Raw genomic sequence first — 20,773 nt, forward strand, 5'->3', positions numbered from 1 at the left:
GACATGCCAAGCCGTGGAGGTGTCATCCACCAGATCTTCGCCCCTGCATTTAGTGGAGGTGGAATGCGTCGATCAACCAGCTATTTAAAGAACCAGCTGTTTGTACAAAAGTCCAGACAGGTGCCTTCATATGGATGACTGTATGCTCATTTCGGTTAACCGCAGGTGCAAACATCTGGATGACTGGATGTTCACATAGATGCAACTGAATATGTGATCTGTCACAGCAATTGGAGGATGCTCCTCACAGTGCACTTCCAGATTAAGGCGTGTCAGACTCATGGGCTAAACCTGCCTTTGTCCTGTAATTCCATGCAGTGCCCTGGAAGGGCCGTGCTGATGCAGCTGTGACAGTGTTACAACAGGGCTGTGATGCTTAAGCTGTGTGAAGTTAAGTTCAGTTATTTTCCAAAAGAGAGGTTTCAGAATAGCAGCCGTGTTAGTCTGTATTCACAAAAAGAAAAGGAGTACTTGTGGCACCTTAGAGACTAACAAATTTATTAGAGCATAAGCTAAATGCATCCGATGAAGTGAGCTGTAGCTCACGAAAGCTTATGCTCTAATAAATTTGTTAGTCTCTAAGGTGCCACAAGTACTCCTTTTCTTTTTCCAAAAGAGGTTTCTCTTTCTGCAGTGGTCGGAGAAAGCTTTAGAGAGACAAGCAGGGATGATGCCATGTCTTTCACTGGATCTGCTTCAGTTGACGCCAGAGAGAAGCTTTCGGAAAAGGCAGTCAGGCAGTTTTAGCTTCCCTCCTGGAATGGGAGGTGGTACTAATATGGCTGCAAAGCACCAGCCTCACTAATACATTGGTCTAAATCTGTCCATTTGTTGCTGTTAATATAGTAATGCCTAGAGACACTCCCACTCCCAACTGATACACTCCCACTCCCAAGGCCCAATTGCGCTTAGTGCTGGACATACATAACGTAAGAGACGGTCCCTGCCCCAAAGTGCTTACAGTCTAATAGGCCAGAGAGAGGAGGTTCGGAGAGGAAACAGAGGCACTGAGGGGGGCAGGGACTCATCCAAGGTCACACATCAGGTCAGTGCCAGGAATAAAACCCACATCTCCGGAGTCCCAGTCTGGCACTCTGCATGTGGAATCACATCACCTCTCTTAAAGCTTTGACTGTAAATCTGACATAGAAGCCCTTGTTCTCCTTCTACCACATGGCCTTCCCCAGCAACAGCATCTTTCCTCCTCATCTCTCCAGCCTCCCCCAGCCACTGAGATTCTGCTTCCTTCCCATGTTCCCCTCACCCCCTCCCGGCCGTTCCCAGCCAGCAGAGGGCTTGTTCCACAACAGGCGAGGTCAGCAATGCACAGCTGCCATAAGCATTTATATAAATAGCTTTCAGGGGAGGACCTGTCTGCTAGGGTGTGTGTACAGCACGTAGGACAACAGGGCCCTGTTCTTGGTTGGTCCTTAGATGCTATCATAATAAATGTGATTAATAATCCACATTTCTCAGTGCTGACTAGTATATTTTCACCCTTGACTATTAAGTTTTTGGGACAGTTTTCAAGGGTATCTTACCACAAGCAACCAATCAGGTCCTGATACCATGCCCTGCCATTGACTGCCAGTAAAGTGCTAACAATAACAGTAAATCTGTTGGCAGCATGACAGTGCTGTTCCATACAAAGATGCTGGGATTTCCATACTACGGTCCAGTATAGTGCGGTTCGCATAAAGATGCTGTAATTGCCTATTGCCAACAGAGTCCTCATCCTGCAGTAGTCATGTATATGGTGCTGCTAATTTGGGTTTAGGTCCTGCAGCACCATATACACAGAACTGGTGCTGCAGTGCTCCTATAGAACTACTGGTACTGAATGCACTCAGACGTGCCTACTGCAGGACTGCTTGAGGTTACTTGCTTTGTGCACAAAGACTGCACGGTTCTGCTTAAAGACATTTTTTATGTATTCTGTTGACACTGAGAAACGTCTGACCCATCCCCAGAAGAGCCCCTGGAAGAACAAACTCCAGTGTCCGACACAGATGTACTGTAACAAGCCTTGTAAAGAGGGATCCAGTGGAAATGTTTGCAGTGTTGCAATATGTTGCTCATTCACTGCCGTCACCTGACACCCACCTTTCCTGCTCCTTCGTCATCCCTGAAAAAAAGGGCATGTTCTCTGCTGGGAGAGGTTTAGTGATGCTGCCTCTGTCCCCTCTGAGTTCCCTGCTGAGGAGCAGAACTGGTACGAATTTGTGCTTCAGTGAATCTGGTATGTCGACCCGCTGGACTTCCTGCAGAGAGCATTTCCGCGAAGTTCACGCTCGGGTCACTGTTTGTTTCAGGCCCTGTTCAACTCTTCATGGATTTAGTTTTGTAGGTGAGAGCTTCAGGGCGTCTTTATCGGCAGTGTTTGGATATTTTTCTCCTTCTGTTTGAGGGATCCAGGGACTCAGGCATTCATGTCTGGGTGTGGAGGGGCTGAGATGGCAGGGCTTGTGGCTACAGAATTGCATGGGGGTGTTGTGGGTGTCTTTGGGAGGAGCTTGGAGCACACCAACAGGCCTCATGCAATTCAGAGCAAGGACAGTTTGCCTTTACATTGGGCAAATAGACCCCGGGTCTTGTTTGCAGACTTGCCTGAAAAATGTAGAACGGCGGCAGCTTAAAGTGACACCAGCGAATATGTTTCTATAGCTCGGGGCCAACGTTTTCCAACTTGGCTGCCTAAACTGCAGCACCTAGATCCGTCTTTTTTTAGGCCCCCTAGATTAAAAATAACCCGATCTCAACTGGGGCTTCTACGACTCCCATTGATTGTCAGCAGGGTTGTGGATGCGGAGTGTCTGGAGTAGCTCATGAGCGTGACGGCCAACCTCAGGGCAGGCTGTCAAGAAGCAGGGCACAAATCTCAAATTGGTTGCGAGTTCTGTCCTTAGATTTCACCAACCAAATAACAAGTGTGAACTCAAGCCCTATCGCAGCCTAACCATGCAGTCACAGACAGTCCCCTTGGGTACTCCGGTCTATCCTGCCACCCAGGCAGGGAGATAAAAATCAATGATTTTTTTTTTAAAATAAAAAAATTAGCTTTTTTTCAATTTAAATTGGATTTTTTTGATAAAATGCTTTTTAAGGGAAAAACCTATCTAAAATAGTTTTAATTAAGATACATTGTAGCTCAAAGATATCTCATCATGGAATAGGGATTATAAATTCTAATTCTGTAGTGTGAGACAATATATTCATATACATTTTAAGAAAAGTTTTGTAAATGAGTTCCAATAGTTCATGGATTAGGGACCCAATTTTATGGGGTTCCACAGGCTTCTGTATAGATTATTTAGGTTAATCTTTCTATCTACCCAATGGGCAAAAATGTTTTAAAATAAATAAATAATATATAGAGGTGAGAAATAACAGACCTCAACCCTATTGTCCCTCTGCAAATTTGTGTACATAGAGTCAATCCCTTATCTCTCTGTAAAAGTGCAAAGTTTCAGAAAATTCAGAAAATAGAAGATGGTTGGGGGTGGAATAAATCTGAACAAGGAGAAGTCGTCTGGAGATAAATGTGAGAAGCGAGGACATATGCTTGTTTTGTTAAAATATTATATGTTTGCTGTTGAAGAAAAGAAATCCAGAATACTTAACGTTGTTGTTGTTGTTTTAGTTAAATAAAACAATTTAAATGTCTGTCTGGTGATGTTCTCCTCCTAATACAGCATGGCAAGAAAATTCTCCAAATATTAATGATTAACCTATTGAACTGGAGATAGTTCACCTCCCAATGACTTCATAAATATCTGCTTCAATTACCTTTGGTAAGAGAAATAACCAAACACTCATTCATTTTCTGATATAGCTGTAAAACTAATCTGAGAAGTTTTCAAAATAAATCACTGTTTAAAAATGTATAGTGTGTACCTTCTAAAAATGAAAACTATATCTATCTCTGAGTTGTGAAGAATATGTATTAAGGTTATAACAACCAACAAGAATGCACTTTTATGTAGAAAACCATGATTAAATCAAGTCTTCCTGACTAGTGATTTAAATCATGATTTAAATTGTGATTCAAGTCAATTTGATTTAAATCAAATCCCCCCTGTACCCAGGCAAACTTGCCTTTGTGATAGATGGTCTCTTACACCAAAAACCACAGCAATACTCAGGTTACTCCCAGTCCCAAATGACCAGTCCTTACCCCAGATCAATTGTATCTTAGACCTGACACTTAAGACACTTGTAGCCAATCAGATAATAAACCAACTAAAGAATTATTAACTAAGAAAAAGAAATGAGATATTTACAAGGTTAAAGCAGGTAAACATACACACACAAACGAGATACAGCCTTAGGTCTCAAAACGTAATAGAAACTGTGCGATATGCAAGTTTTCTATGTCCTCTATAGCTAGCCCAAGCTAAGGAGCATGGGGATCTCTAGCTTATGCTTAGAAATATTGCCCTCTCCAAATTCCAAGCAGTGTAGTGTTACAGGTCCTTCTGGTCAGGGATTTTTATTTCTTTCCCCCTGAGTCCAAGCTGAAGGGACAAATGTTTGCACTGGTCTCCTCTTCATATGGGGGAGACACAATCAACACAGTCTTTGTCTTTTGATGTTTCACAATGGCTCATTTGGTTTCAATGGGCTTTCTTGTGGGCAGACCCCGCACTCTACATTAATTAGTGCTTCTTTCCTGTTTGGTATGTTACACAGTTACAGAGGTTCACACTGCAAACCCTCAGTATAATTTTATACCATGGGCTACAGGTGTCATAAGCGAGATCAATACACGCAGCAGCCTACAAGCATTTCATTAAATCTAAACACTAACATTTGTTTTAAAAATACTAACATGCAGGTGAGCCAGACTGGTTTCCAGCTATGCATTTGTCAGTATTCCGCGAGGCCCCAGAGGCCTTGGCATGAGCAGGCACCTGGTCTGCCCGCGTCACAGTGAGCATCTTAAAAATCAGAATGCTTATTTGATGCCTGAATCTGGCACTGGGTGCCTGACTTTAAGGAATCGACTTTGAAAATTATGGGTTATTGATAAGGCTCCATGTTTGTTGCAGAAGTCACAGATTCCATGACTTCCTGTGACCTCTGTGACTTCTGCAGCAGCTAGTCGCCTGGGGCTTCCCTCCCTCCATCCCCCAGGGGAGTGGCAGCAGGTCCCCTGGGGCTTCCCCACCACCACCATGGCTGGAGCAGCAGCAGGCCCCCCAAGGCTCCCCTGCACAGCTGGTGCTGTGGGGCCCCTGGGGTTCCCCTCCACACCTCTGGTGCTGCTGGCTCCCTCCCCCCATGGAACTCCACCCTGCCCCCCAAGATTCAGTCATGGGTATTTATGGTATAAGTCATGGATGGGTCACTGGCCATGATTTTGTGTTTTTTGCCTGTGACCTGTCCATGACTTTTGCTAAAAATACCCATGATTAAATCTTAGCCTTAGTTATTGATTATATTTTCACTCTCCATCATGTTTGAAACTTCTCTGAGAGAAAGAAGCCCATCCTTCTTTCTCTTCAAATTTGTATCCCTTTCAACTTAGCAAACATTGATTTTTCTTTTATTCGCCCCCACAATGGGAGCTTGAAACTAACACTTTATTTGGTTTTGTTTCTTTGGGCTTATCTAGGCTGTGCTGCAGTGTAGATTACGGGGGTCTGGTTTGTAGCACCCATCAAAGAGTTTCATTCTGGCCTGCACTGTGTGGATGATGCTTTTAGTTTGCGCCAGCAGTGTCCGCACATTGCAGTTATGGTGCAACTCTTTGGTGTGCTCTGCTGTTCACACCCTTCTAATCCACACGACGGCTCAGTGTAGACATGACCCTACTTTAATATCATTTATGGTGTTACCTCTACTTGGGAGTTGGACTGTTAGATAACGTTTGTTTCAGAGCTGGCTTGAGGAATGTAAAATATTATTTATATCTAAGTCCTACAAAAACAGAAGCCAATTTAAAAAAAATTTTGCAACAGCAAGTCAGTTTAAAACAAAGTTAATTAAATTCTGTGAGCTGTTTACAATTTCATTATGCTGGAGCACTGGTTGCAACAGCATAGTTAATTTGGAGTGGAAATTTCAGTTTAATAGAAGTTTAAAGACATTTTATTATTATTGTAAAAATCTTATAAAAATTATAAGAAACCCTCTCTTGAAAACCCTAACCGTAGAGTGTAAACTTTGAGTAGGATTTATTTTTTCATGATGAAATATAAGTTGATAAAAACAGAACAAAGAGTTTCAAAATCACCCCTCTCTGAAATTTTTACTGGAAAGTCTTGGGTTTTTTCGGCCCCTTTTGCAAGACATTTGAAATGCCCTACTCTGTGCTCTATACCTCATGTTTGCTCCTCACATAAAGATTAATACAGTATCAGCATGGCACTTTCCCCTTTATAACTGGGCTGGGGGGGAAACACCTGCATGAGCCCACCACATTTAGCGGTGATGCCATAACACATCAGCTGGTGAGAAACACATGTTTTCACTGATTCTCACACAGTTCTGGAAAGGTGAAGTCTAACACGAACCAAGCTGATTTTTTTAGGCAGATTACTTCCCAAGTGAATGGATAGCAGGGCACTCTGGCCTGTGGATATACAGGAGTCTGAAGTTGCCAGTAGAGTGACAGTTCAGTGCAGACGCAGTAAATAGCGCTGTCTAGTATCTGTTGGAGGTGGAAGTGAAAGCCTTGTGGAGGGTTGTCGTGTTGTTGACGGTGTTGTAGCCAATAGGAAAGTGGCAGGGAATGCAGAAGGCTTGTCCCGGAGTTAATTTCCGTGCTTTCAAGGTTTTGGGTGGGTGGGCTTTATTCTAATGTAGCCTTAGTGATGACTAAACAAAGTTTTTGTTTCTGTTAGATCTGAGATTTCTAAGGCCGGTCATGTTTCAAGCCACAACTATCTGAAAGTGTCACTTATGTTAAGAGAGTGATGCTTCTGCAGGGTCGGTATTCCTTGATTCTCTTGCTAGCTCAGCCACTGGCTTTAGGGATATCTGATATGGGGTGTGATTGCGGCTGTATTTGAAGTTTTGTTACAGGTTGTTAGGCTTTACATATCTGTCAGGAACCCTGGATAATTACTCAGGCAGTAGTCTGCACTCAAGCCCATACTGCTACGATACCCAGGCTAGCTCTGGTGTACGTCTACACAAGCTGCGATTGCACTCTGTAACTGCCATATAGATTTACTTGTAGCATGTGTGGTCTTGAGCAACTCACTTTACCTTTCTGTCCCTCCAGTATTTCCCCAATGGTCAAATGATCAAAACCATTTAGGCTGGGATTAGGCACTCCATTCCCATTGAATCAAGTCCCTATGTCCGTCGGACCCCTTGAAAATCACTGAAGCATAGCGAAAAATGTACAACGTAGACCCGCAAACAAGGCATAAAAAGACCAAAGCTCAAACATGACCTGAACAATAAGGAAAAGAGAAGAAAAACTAACACCGCATAGCATGAGTTGTTTGCTCTGCTTTCTGAAAGTGTTTTCCATCAGGAACGCCAAACTCGTGAGTCACGTGGTGTGAGACCTTCCCCAAAGTACTGTGTGTGTCTTCCAATCTTTTTTTTAAACAAGGTCCCAGATGTGCATAAAAGTGATGAACACCGTTTTATTTCCCTGCATAGCTATATTTTTTCAGTTTTGAACATACTGGCTAAAGAAGACGTCCTCTGGCTGAGCCGTAGACCTGGGCTGTACTTCCAGTGGTGGAGAGCAAGTTTAAAATCCATTGTTAGAAGGCAACCTAGCATTCTTTTAACAGGCCAGTTGAATTGTTGGGGCCAGTTAGTGAACTGAGAGCAATCAGTGCAAGCTCAGGTTTTAATGGCACTTTAATTTCTCTGTTGAAGAAATTCCTTTTTGCCAGGATCTTTGTATCTTTACTGGTTTCAGAGTAGCAGCCGTGTTAGTCTGTATTCGGAAAAAGAAAAGGAGTACTTGTGGCACCTTAGAGACTAACAAATTTATTAGAGCATAAGCTTTCGTGAGCTACAGCTCACTTCATCAGATGCATTTGGTGGAAAAAATTTTTTTTTCCTTTTCCAGCTCCTTCTCTTTTTGTATCTTTACTAATACCTAAAACTCACCTGCTGACATCCTGTGAAGCTTAATTATTGTTTTTCAAGCACTTGGAGACCCTTCCATGCCAATCAGTGGAAAAATGCTCCTCCTCGTTATCCTGTTAGGAGGGAGAGGCTAAGGAATAAACAACTGTCACCACAAGCCGAGAGCATCCTGAAAAGCAGTGTGATCTGTTAGGACTCCAGGAACTTCCGTACCAGAGCAGACCCACAGTCCAGCTGTTGTTATGGTGTGTGTTACAGTATCCCCCAGAGGTCGTGCTGAGAGCAGGGCCCTACTGTGTTAGGTGCTGTACAACGCAGCAGGGGAATTGATCGGCCCTTGTAATTGTTGTCCAGGCTGGTGTCACAGCAGAGGCTGCTCACATTCAAATCAGGGCCTAATCCTTTCTCGCTGGCTTTATTCTCTTTGTCTTCCAGATTCCAAGGTGTTTCTGATCTACAACAGCAGGCTGCAGGGCTGCTTGGAGACCAAGGACACCCTGGTGAAGGTCTCCAAAGCCTGCAACGTCAGCGCCCCAGCCCAGCAGTGGAAATGGGTCTCCCGGAACCGACTCTTCAACCTCAGGACCATGCAGTGCCTCGGGGTCTCCTGGCAAGGCATCAACTCCACCGCGGCGGTGCAGTCACTGGCCACCTACGAGTGCGACCGCGAGTCCGTCAACATGAGATGGAGCTGCCGGAGCTTAGGGGAGCATCTCTCTCAGTATCTGAATGCCAAGGCAGGGAACCTCTCCCTGGCACCTGCCGAGAGAGGAGATCAGGCACGCGGTGGGCAGTGGAGTGTCTATACCACCCATGAAGATTTGTGCTCCAGCCCCTATTCTGGTAAAGCCTGGGGAGGGGTCTGTGGTTCTACATTGTCCCCATGATCTCTGGTGGTTTCCCTATTGTTCTATGATCATAGTAGAGCCCAGAGGCTCCTACTGAGATCAGGGTTCTGTTGTGCTCGGTGCTGTACGAGCGCATGGAAGAGTCAGCAAGAATTCAGCCATGTTCCCATTATTATTGTTTGAAATTAGGTCTTCAGCCTTATCATCATCATCATCATCATTTATTTGTTAACTGAAGTTAAAGAAAACACCCCTTGCCCCAAACAGCTTAGAGCACAAGGCCCCGATCCTGCATCTATAGCTGCTAGGGCCTGATCCACTTCCCATTAAAGTCAGTGGAGAGACTCTCATTGACTTCCTAGATTTTTAGGGCCAAAAGGGAGGATTATGATTTATTATGGGGATTATGTATTTGTATTGTGGTAGCTCCTAGGAGCCCCAGTCGTGGAATAGGACCCCATTGTGCTAGGCACTGTATATCCTGCATCAAGTCTGTCTTGTAGCCAGCATAAATAGGAATTGGATTGGGCCCTTAGCGCACACCCCTTGCGCAATTCTGTCAGCTTGAATCAACTCCACAAGGGTCTGTCCCATTACAGGAAAGGGGCCCAGGAGCCTGGCTGCCTGGGAAATCCCCAGGGGGAAGACTGTATAAGGGTTTTTATAATCATTTTTCTTTCCTCCCATAAACATAGTAAACATTTATACTTACGGGCATGATTGTCTCCCAGGGAGCTGTGCACTATACGAATGAACAGTCTGTACCAAGGCTGCAGGGGAGTTGAAATACAATCAGCTGAATGGTCCGTAGAACTTTCCATCTTTCCTTCCTAGGATCTCAAAGCAACAGCAAACAGGATGATGACGATGTTATTTAAAGCACCGTCCTGCTGAGACCCTTGAAAACAAATCAAAGCCTGCAGTGAAAACCTAATTAAAGCCCAGCTTCTAAGGCTATGTCTAGACTAGCGACCTTACAGCGGCACAGCTGCACCACTGGAAGGTCTCCGGTGTAATTTATGTTGGTCAGGGGTGTGTTTTTTCACACCCCTGACTGAAAAGTTTTACCGACAAAAGTGCTAGTGTCGACACAGTCTAAGGGCCCGATTCTCCACTGCCCTTCATCTTGGGTCATTCTTTATGCCAGTGCGGAGTGGGTGTGAATCAGCAGAAGCTTTGCACTGCTGTGGTTAGTCTACCAGGCGCAGAGCAGTGGAGAGTTGGGCTGCAAGGGTTCCGAAAGCTCAAACAAAGGAGGAAGTTCTGGGGCTGCGGTGGTGGTGGGGGGGCGGGAGCATAATAAATCTAGGGCTGGTAGAGTCCATTCTGTAGAACTTCCGTGGGTAGAAGGGGCTGAGCCGGAGTACAGTGCTGTACCCTGCATTGCATTTTTCCTCGGCAACCCTCTGTCCCCCAGGAAGGGAGGCCGAGTTAGGGGGAGGATTCTCTCACTCTTTCTCTCTGCAGAAATTTACACCATCCAAGGCAATTCCCACGGGAAGCCCTGCACCATCCCTTTCAAGTACGACAACCAGTGGTTCCATGATTGCACCAGCACGGGCCGGGAGGATGGGCATCTGTGGTGCGCCACCACGCAGGATTACGGCAAAGATGAACGATGGGGCTTCTGTCCCATTAAGAGTGAGTGGCGATTGGCCTGTCCAGAAGCTTAGCAACAAGGGGGTAGGGCTATGATTGTCAATAACTGGCCTGGCACCAGGTGGGAGTGGCTCTTTGGGTGATACCAGCGTGGTATTGCAGAGCGGAGGGTTGTGTCAGGGATACCAGCCTGGCACCGGTTAGGGGGTGGGGGATGCAGCTCTGTGGGGGATACCAGCCTGGCATTGGGTGGGGGCTCCGTGCTGGCGATGAAGGGAAGGAGCTTGACTGTGCTTACTGGGGAGGAGGTTCTACCACAGCCAAGGTGAAGGGAACAACACCACCGCACCCCTTATCCTCCGGCAGCGTGGCCTGGCGTTTAATTCAGGGCGGGAGGGTGCTTTGCCGTTGGGCTCTGAGTCGCTGGTGTATTCCCAGCCCTTTCTCCTGAGCTTTCACAGCTTCAGCCCTCCCACTGTTAACCCCTGGCCCCTTCAGCCTTTGTCGACAGTTCTCGACATCTCCTCCAAGAGCAGCACGAGTGGAGAGATCCAGATGCTGAGCTGGGCAGGGTGCGGATTGGTGAGGCACCACCTGGTTTAGCTCATTCCCAGCTGGATTCTGCGACCCTTCCTCAGCCCGACTGTCCCAGGGCAGTCGGAGGGACACTTGGCAGAGGAAGGTGCCCAGTACGGGACACGGTTAATCATGTTCTGTAACCCTGGGTCGGAGAAGGGAGTAATCGCCAGTTGTCTGCCTTCTACGCTGCATGCATTTGCCATGGTCTCGCACCTGGCCAGAGCCAGAGACCACCCCAGCCCTTTGGGTCTGCAGTGGGCATGGCCTGCCATCGTGGTGTCCCTGAAAGAAAATTTCAGCCTCTGTAATGAGAAGGAAGCCTAATGGGAGCTGCACTTCAGGTCGTTAGAGGCACGTGCCCGCCTGCCGCTGACTCGCCAGAGAGCTCTGCGCACACATCAGAGTTAACCCCTGGCTCTCCCTGCCTCGCTTCCCATCAATCCCCACAGGCAACGACTGCGAGACCTTCTGGGACAAGGATCACCTGACCAACAGCTGCTACCAGTTCAACTTCCAGTCCACCCTGTCCTGGCGGGAGGCGTGGAGCAGCTGCGAGCAGCAGGGTGCCAATCTGCTGAGCATCACGGAGATCCACGAGCAGACCTACATCAACGGTGAGTCTGCACTGCCCTGCCGGGGCTGGCCCGGGAAAGGAAGGGGTGAATGGAAGGGGGGGCCCTAATTCAGGCTCCTCAGCAGGGGATGTGGAGGAACCAGTTAGTGCTGGCACTTGGTCTCCGGCGCTCTTTTGAGGCGAGCTTCGACCCAACGAGAGACTGCTTTCGCCTCAGCGAGGGCATCCCCAGCAAACGCCAGGGTTGTCTGGACAGGGGCAGCTGTAGGGCTCTCCGCTGTGCTGGCTGCTGGGCCATTCAGCACTGATGTCCCTGGCCTCTTGACACTACAGCTGCTTCAGCACCCTCTCCTGGAACACGTCCTTGTGCGCTCACCGTAGCGTCACTGTGCTTGTTAGCCTCCAGCTTGCTGCTAAATGCTGTAAGGCAAATCAGCTCCTTGTCTGCAGGGCTGGACTAGATTTTTATGGGTTCTCGCTGCTCTGAGTGGGGTGGTGCCCCCAGGCTCAGCAGGCGCTGGCCATGTGGGTGTGCCGTAGCATGACGGTTGCTCTAAGAATGGGGTGGGAGTGGTGCGCTGGACTCGGATGCTTTGGGAAGCTTGAATGGAAGGTGCTGTATAAACCTGCCATTGAGCTGTTGGCTAGCGCTGCCCTGGGCTCTTCTCGGAAGTCTTCCATAGCGCACTAACATGGGCAGCTGGTGAACGCGCTGTTGGGGGAGGCTAGCCCTTGCCCCTCTGCCTGAGGTCCTGCCCTGCCCCTTCCGCTCTCCCTCCCCCACCAGAGCCCAGAGCGCATGCACACACACCCCATGGCCACTGCCCCCCCATGCACACCGAGCGTGCCGGGCAGACAGCACAGTCCCAGCGCCAGACGTTTGACAGGCAGGGCATGGCCCCGCCCCAGCCCCAGTACCCCCAGTCCTGGGCCTTGTGTGCACCAGCCCCAGCCTGCCTGCCCCAGCCCCTCGGCCACAGAAGAGTGGGAAGGGAACTGAAAGCAGGCACGAGGGGATCTGGGGGCAGAGTGTGGGCAGGGCCACACCAGGCTGTTGGGGGAGGCACAGCCTTCCTCTGCCTATGCTACCTGTCACCCATGCTCACTAACCTTAATATTAACCCCCTTCCGAGAGTGAGTGGGTGGGTCCTTACAAGGGGGACCCTTTAGAGACCTGTGGGTGTGGCAGGACGCGTCTGTAGCCTGGAACTTGACAGAGACCCGTTTGTGCAGCTGGAGAACCTGCCACGGTGGGTACGCCTGTTTGCCTAACGAGGTGTGTGGTGGCCTCGAGAGGTGCACAGGTGTTTAGCAAACCACATCAAGGTGAGGCCGGGCAGGTTCCCTGGAGAGTCGGTGTGACCCAGCGAGATGGCAGCTTGCTGCCCGGATTTAGGGATATGCCCCTTTATCCTATTGGAGTGACTGACACCCTTTGAGCAGCTTCTGCCTGCAGCCGTGCATGTGTCCCTCCTGCTGCAGTCCGTGTGGGGGAGGCGATGCGCACACAGCCGTGGCAGGCTGCAGCCGTGCAGCTAACGCGTGGGCTGTCGCTGTTGTATTGCCTACGTGTGCGGGTGGCTACGTGGAAGAGGCCGTTGGTGTCGTCAGCGCTCTGAGCAGGGAAGAAGTGTGAGTGATGTTTTGAGGGACAGGTTCTGGATCGGAAGCCTGGGTAGTAGCAGGAGGGCAGGTTTCACCCACACGGTCGTCAGGCTGATGAGGGACCTCGGTCTCTTTGGCGCCTCTGGTCTTTGTCGTCTCTTCTGCCCACCAACGATGGGGACAAATGGCCCCGGGTGCAGTGGCAGCTTGTATACCAAGGACCTGGGCCTGGAAGGAGCCGTGTTTGTCAAAGTTGATGCTGGGGGCCTGCTAGTCTAGAGCTGCTTTACTTATGAGGCCTTCCCAGAACAGGAGGTGTCTGATACAGTCGTCCTCTCTCTGTCCCAGGGCTGCTGACGGGCTACAGCTCCACCCTCTGGATTGGGCTCAATGACCTGGATATGAACGGGGGCTGGCAGTGGTCAGACAACTCGCCCCTGAAGTACCTCAACTGGGAGAGTGGTACGTATGGCCGAGGGGTATTTAAAGGGTGATGCAGATGGGGAGCAGGATCCTGCAGTGAGGTGGGGTCCTGGCGAACTCACAGCAGGAGGGAGACAAAGGCAGGTTTAGATGCTTTCCATGGGCAGCACGGCAGAGGAGGGAGGGGTGTAGAGACCCTCTGTTGTGTTATTCTGCAAATCCCAGCATCCTGCCCCAGAACGCTAAGGAGAGATGGGCCAAGCTGCTGCAGGATTTAACAGGCAGGCTCATTCGCTGGCGCATATGTGGCAGCAGCACTTTGTCGTCTGAGGAATTACATCACTTCTCTCTGCTCTACATGATGCGTGGGGACTGAGTGGAAATGGGAGACATCGGTGCCATGCAGGGGACCATGTCTCAGGGCTGCTGGATGCCAGGGAACTGCGTGCCTGGGCCAGGAGCTGCCATGGATTTGTGTGCCACTTGACACCAGAGAAGTCTGGGCCATGTGCTGTGGTGAGACTCCATGATTCCATGGAACTCCATGCCACATGAAACCTGATGCTGGAGGTGAACATTCACACTGCAATATTCCTGGGGTGAAATCCTGGCTCAATTGACTTCAGTGGGAGTTTTGCCATCGAGTGCAGAGGGCTCAGGATTTCCCCCGAGTGCCAAAAGGGGGGGAAAAGATTCTAGAAAATGAATATTTTAAAAATTAATTTAATCTAATCTGGGACCACAAATACCAAAATGCTTTAATTGTAATGCTATGGTTATTGTATGGCAGGGCAGAGTAAAGGCTGCGTGGGTGCCTTAACTGTATTTCCATATCTCACCCTGTTTGGATTTCTCTGAAACATAACTTTAACTCTGAATTTCCTGGGCTCACAAGGCTTGGTTTGGGGATAATTCCAGCATCCCTGTAATAATTTTTACCCCTAAATTACTGATACAGACTCTCAGCCTAAACTCCATCGTGATGTAACTTCTTGCCATGGAATATAAAATAATGAATGGTCCTGTATAATAGAGGCCAGCTGTCTGCTCCTGTTTACCGCATTCCATGAGACAAGCCCTCGGGGGCATGCAATTAATTTTAAAGGCAACATCTTAAAGTCACTCCTTCCTTTTCTCTGCCTGTATTTAACCTGTGGCATTTGCTGTGGAAGGATGTTATTATGGGAGGTAGTTTAGGGGGCTGGATTTTCAATACTGACTTCAGAAAATCAGACCCTAGTAAGTTTTAGGGTTACATATTTACCTGAATAAGAATAGCACCTGCCGGGACACTAGCTGAGGTTTTAAAGGCCCCAGGCTCTTATGCTTCAAGGCATAAGCTGATCACCAGTTTAGGGGTCAGGAAGAAATTTCCCCTGCTGTATAGCATTGCTCCAAAAGCAGTATGGTAGGCTTTTACTCTTTTTTTTTTTTTTTTTTTTAAGCATCTGGCAGTGTCCACTGAATGGACCATGCTTTTCTGTTATGGTTTCTGTTTGACTCCTCTGTATTCATCCAGGGGATGGGCTCTAATGCTTGTATTTTCCCTACCCTTCTTCCTCCCTTCTCTCCCCCCCACCCCCAAATTCCTGCTTGTAGACCAGCCTGACAATCCCAGCGAAGAAAACTGTGGGGTGATCCGGACAGAGTCCTCGGGGGGCTGGCAGAACAGGGACTGCAGCATCGCACTGCCTTATGTGTGCAAGAAGAAACCCAATGCCACCTCTGATCCGTTCACGACAGGTGAGCTTGAGAGGCTGCCAGCACTGCAGTGCTCCAAGACAACATTTGTATCCAGAGATCTCTCTCTCCCCCGCCCCCCCCCCAGCTTTTCTTTTTCTTTTTTTAATAACAAAACCACCCCCCTGGATGCACTCTGCACAGGTGTCAGTACTGGTTGGTTTGTTTTTAAAAAAAGGAAAAAAGAAAGCGAGGGTGCTCAGCACCTCTGGGTATGAGACCCTAAGATCGTAGGCCGGGATGGGGCCTGATTCAGCACTGCCTTGTACCTCTGGTTGGGTCCAGTCTCTCGCCCACACTTCCCTTCCCAGGGTCGCTTACTGAGAAACCTAAGTACAGAATTGCATCTATCACTGTGGCTCGTGTTTTTCTTCCTATGACGAGGGATGAGCAATCCCCTCCTGCAGAGGGAACAAGAACTGCCCCAGTAGCCAGTGGGAACCTTTGCCCATCACACAAACCAGACAGCTCTCCGAAGTTGCCAAACTGGTTTCTTTTGATTATTTCCCACCTCTCCCACAGCCTCTGCCCTTCTAGCTGGGATATATTAAAATATCGCATGGTTTTGCCCCCATTTGGAATCACTCTGTGCAGGTGTCAGTGAGGACCCATGGTGCAAAGCGGTGGCGAATCCGCCCCATCCCTTCATAAGACCTTAGGGCCTGACCTAAGAGGGGCTGAACCCCATAGCTCCCATTTAAATGACTGGAGTTTGAGACTGCTGATCACCTTACAGGTTCAGCTTGTTTCACAGTGGGTACAGTACGTGGGGAAAGCTGCCAGAATGCTAATGCGCGCCATAGAAACGCTACTCATTTCCTCTCCTTCCTCCAGGCCCCTTTCATCTCCGCTGCCTTATGTCTGCAAGGTGGTGATTACACATCCCCCTCCTACCTTTCAGCCACACAAGAAGAGAACTGACTCCCCCCACAGCGGTACAGCCTAGAGATGCTCAGTGCAATTATGAAATGGAAATTAGAAGAGGCAAAATGGGAGCTTTAACCGTGCTCCAGGGGGAGGAGGGGCATTATCGCTCTGGGTGTGACATTACTGCTGTCCAATCAGAAGGCTTCTTTGGTGTCTGGCACTCTAAATCATTGAACAAATTCCTCTGCTTTGTAGCTGATGGTTATCTTGAGTGACTCAGTTCTCAGCTCCATGTGGGTCAGGTCTCCCAGCTACTCAGCACTTCTCCACCTTAGGATGAGTACAAAGCATTCTCCAGCCTGCTGGCCTGCCACCCGAGCAGGCATGGCGAGATGTGTGCCAAGCCAGCTGCTTGATCTGTCACTGCTTTCCTACAGCTCACTCTAAGGCTGCTTTGTAACAAACATGAAATATATTGCACATCTAATGCCAGTGTCTGACTGACAACCTTCTAGCGGGTAGTGCTGTGTCAGAAATAATAAACCAGACGATGCACCATGCTGTGTCTGGCTCTTCTCTTCACGCTCAATTTTCTATGTTTTATTCATCTGGTGGGTGGTTGTTTCTTTTCCCCTTCAGTAAATCTCTGTTTTCACAAGAGATTTTTTTTTTTCTTACTAGCGTGGCCTTTCTCTGGTTGCTTCTGATGGGGCTGTCTGCATGTTGCTGCTGTTTTATCACTATTTTCATAATTCTGTTTGAATTTTGATAGCCCCTAGGAGTCCCAGTCCTGGACCAGGACCTCAGTGCGCTAGGTGCTGTACAAACATAGAGAAACCGAAATTATGTAACAAGGCTGATTGTGGTGGTGGCAGTTCATGCAATGTGGACATTCATCCACTGAGAACTTGATTGCAGCCCACCATGCGCATTGCATATACGTAGAGCCCTACCAAATTCATGGCCATGAAAAATGCATCATGGACCGTGAAATCTGGTCTCCCCCTTGAAATCTGGCTATTGTAGCAGGGCCACGGTATTGCCACCCTTACGTCTGTGCTGCCTTCAGAGCTGGGCAGCCGGAGAGTGGTGGCTGCTGGCCGGGCACCCAGCCCAAAAGGCAGCGCTGCCTCCAGCAGCAGTGCAGAAGTAAGGGTGGCATGGCACGGTATTGCCACTCTTACTTCTCCGCTGCTGCTGGCAACAGCGCTGCCTTCAGAGCTGAGTTCCTGCCCAGCAGCTGCCACTGACCGGCCGCCCAGCTCTGAAGGCAGCGCCGAAGTAAGGGTGGCAACACCACGATGCTCCCTGCAATAGCCTTGCGACTCTCCCCCACCCCCAACCCTTTTTTGGGTCGGGACTCCATGTTTACCACACTGTGAAATTTAAGATTTAAATATCTCAAACCATAAAATTCCAGATTTTTCTATAAATGCTATGACCATGACATTTACCAAAATGGACTGTGAATTTGATAGGGCCCTAAGTATAGCCCAGCAAAAAGCTGCCACATGGCTGTAGCTTTCAGTCGCTACTGTCCTGCAAGCTGTGAGCTGGACTGACTGATTTGCACACCCATGGTGGAGGTAGGAAAATGGGGTCTAAGAAGGTAGAACCTCAACGCTCTTCTAAACTACAGGAAGACCCCCTGAAAGTGTTGTGAAGTCAGTTGATCCAGGAGCTGGTGTAAAGATGCTAGTTGGGGGTGGGGCAGCCCCAGGGGAATTCATGGAGCACTCCGATGGGGAGGATGGCGGTGGAGCTTGCAGAGTGCAGAGGAGGGAATTGCCAAGAGTGTGCTAGTTGGAGATGGAATCTGGCCATCGCTGGGGGAACAGTGATCCGTGCAATTCCCCTTCCCGTCCCTCGACAGCGGAACCACAGGGCTCATAGAATCATATAATATCAGGGTTGGAAGGGACCTCAGGAGGTCATCTAGTCCAACCCCCTGCTCAAAGCAGGACCAATCCCCAACTAAATCATCCCAACCAGGGCTTTGTCAAGCCTGACCTTAAAAACTTCTAAGGAAGGAGATTCCACAACCTCCCTAGGTAACGCATTCCAGTGTTTCATCACCCTCCTAGTGAAAAAGTTTTTCCTAATATCCAACCTAAACCTCCCCCACTGCAACCTGAGACCATTACTCCTCATTCTGTCATCTGCTACCACTGAACAGTCTAGATCCATCCTCTTTGGAACCCCCCTTTCAGGTAGTTGAAAGCAGCTATCAAATCCCCCCTCATTCTTCTCTTCCGCAGACTAAACAATCCCAGTTCCCTCAGCCTCTCCTCATAAGTCATGTGTTCCAGTCCCCTAATCATTTTTGTTGCCCTCCGCTGGACGTTTTCCAATTTTTCCACATCCTTCTTCTAGTGTGGGGCCCAAAACTGGACACGGTCCTCCAGATGAGGCCTCACCAATGTCGAATAGAGGGGAACGATCACGTCCCTCGATCTGCTGGCAATGCCCCTACTTATACAGCCCCAAATGCCATTGGCTTTCTTGGCAACAAGGGCACACTGTTGACTCATATCTAGCTTCTCGTCCACTGTAACCCCTAGGTCCTTTTCTGCAGAGCTGCTGCCGAGCCATTCGGTCCCTAGTCTGAAACGGTGCATGGGATTCTTCCATCCTAAGTGCAGGACTCTGCACTTGTCCTTGTTGAACCTCATCAGATTTCTTTTGGCCCAATCCTCTAATTTGTCTAGGTCCCTCTGTATCCTATCGCTACCCTCCAGCATATCTACCCCTCCTCCCAGTTTAGTGTCATCTGCAAACTTGCTGAGGGTGCAATCCACACCATCCTCCAGATCATTTATGAAGATATTGAACAAAACCGGCCCGAGGACCAACCCTTGGGGCACTCCACTTGATACTGGCTGCCAACTAGACATGGAGCCATTGATCACTACCTGTTGAGCCCGACAATCTAGCCAATTTTCTCTCCACCTTATCGTCCATTCATCCAGCCCATACTTCTTTAACTTGCTGGCAAGAATACTGTGGGTGATAGTGTCAAAAGCTTTTGCTAAAGTCAAGGAACAACATGTCCACTGCTTTCCCCTCATCCACAGAGCCAGTTATCTCGTCATAGAAGACAATTAGATTAGTCAGGCATGACTGGCCCTTGGTGAATCCATGCTGACTGTTCCTGATCACTTTCCTCTCCTCCAAGTGCTTCAGAATTGATTCCTTGAGGACCTTTTGCTCCATGATTTTTCCAGGGATTGAGGTGAGGCTGACTGGCCTGTATTTCCCAGGATCCTCCTTCTTCCCTTTTTTAAAGATGGACACTACATTAGCCTTTTTCCAGTCATCCAGGACTTCCCCCGATCGCCCTAAGTTTTCAAAGATAATGGCCAATGGCTCTGCAAGCACATCCGCCAACTCCTTTTGCACTCTCGGATGCAGCACTCGTCCAGCTTTTCTAAATAGTCCAGAACCACTTGTTTCTCCACAGAGAGCTGGTCACCTCCTCCCCATGCTGTGCTGCCCAGTGCAGCAGTCTGGGAGCTGACCTTGTTTGTGAAGACAGAGGCAAAAAAAGCATTGAGTACATTTAGCTTTTTCCACATCCTCTGTCACTAGGTTGCCTCCCTCATTCAGTAAGGGGCCCACACTTTCCTTGACTTTCTTCTTGTTGCTAACATACCTGAAGGAACCCTTCTTGTTACTCTTAACATCTCTTGCTAGTTGCAACTCCAGGTGTGATTTGGCCTTCCTTGATTTCACTCCTGCATGCCCGAGCAATATTTTTATACTCTTCCCTGGTCATTTGTCCAATCTTCCACTTCTTGTAAGCTTCTTTTTTGTGTTTAAGATCAGCAAGGATTTCACTGTTAAGCTAAGCTGGTCGCCTGCCATATTTACTATTCTTTCTACACATCGGGATGGTTTGTCCCTGTAACTTCAATAAGGATTCCTTAAAATACAGCCAGCTCTCCTGGACTCCTTTCCCCCTCATGTTATTCTCCCAGGGGATCCTGTCCATCTGTTCCCTGAGGTTGTCAAAGTCTGCTTTTCTGAAGTCCAGGATCCGTATTCTGCTGCTCTCCTTTCTTCCCTGTGTCAGGATCCTGAACTCGACCATCTCATGGTCACTGCCTCCCAGGTTTCCATCCACTTTTGCTTCCCCTACTAATTCTTCCCGGTTTGTGAGCAGCAGGTCAAGATTGTCCCCTACACTTTCCAAAAACTTCCTGGATTGTCTGTGCACCGCTGTATTGCTCTCCCAGCAGATATCAGGGTGATTGAAGTCTCCCATGAGAACCAGAGCCTGCGATCTAGTAACTTAGTGAGTTGCTGGAAGAAAGCCTCGTCCACCTCATCCCCCTGCTCTGCTGGTCTATAGCAGACTCCCAACACGACATCACCCTTGTTGCTCACGCTTCTAAACTTAATCCAGAGACGCTCAGGTTTTTTCTGTAGTTTCATACTTGAGCTCTGAGCAGTCATACTGCTCTCTTACATACAATGCAAC

At 48.5% G+C, this 20,773-nt stretch overlaps 1 protein-coding gene across 1 annotated transcript in view; it reads left to right on the top strand.

The window, feature by feature from the left end:
* MRC2 (mannose receptor C type 2) overlaps positions 1-20,773 on the top strand; it is a 95,365-nt gene that overhangs the window by 25,964 nt on the left and 48,628 nt on the right. Inside the window, exons 2-6 of the mRNA XM_038385507.2 lie at positions 8,494-8,901; positions 10,374-10,547; positions 11,534-11,698; positions 13,612-13,725; positions 15,286-15,429. Coding sequence (XP_038241435.1) covers positions 8,494-8,901; positions 10,374-10,547; positions 11,534-11,698; positions 13,612-13,725; positions 15,286-15,429 — 1,005 coding nt within the window. The remainder of the gene's footprint in view (positions 1-8,493; positions 8,902-10,373; positions 10,548-11,533; positions 11,699-13,611; positions 13,726-15,285; positions 15,430-20,773) is intronic.

Source organism: Dermochelys coriacea, chromosome 27 (assembly GCF_009764565.3).
Source record: "Dermochelys coriacea isolate rDerCor1 chromosome 27, rDerCor1.pri.v4, whole genome shotgun sequence".
NCBI lineage: Eukaryota > Metazoa > Chordata > Testudines > Dermochelyidae > Dermochelys > Dermochelys coriacea.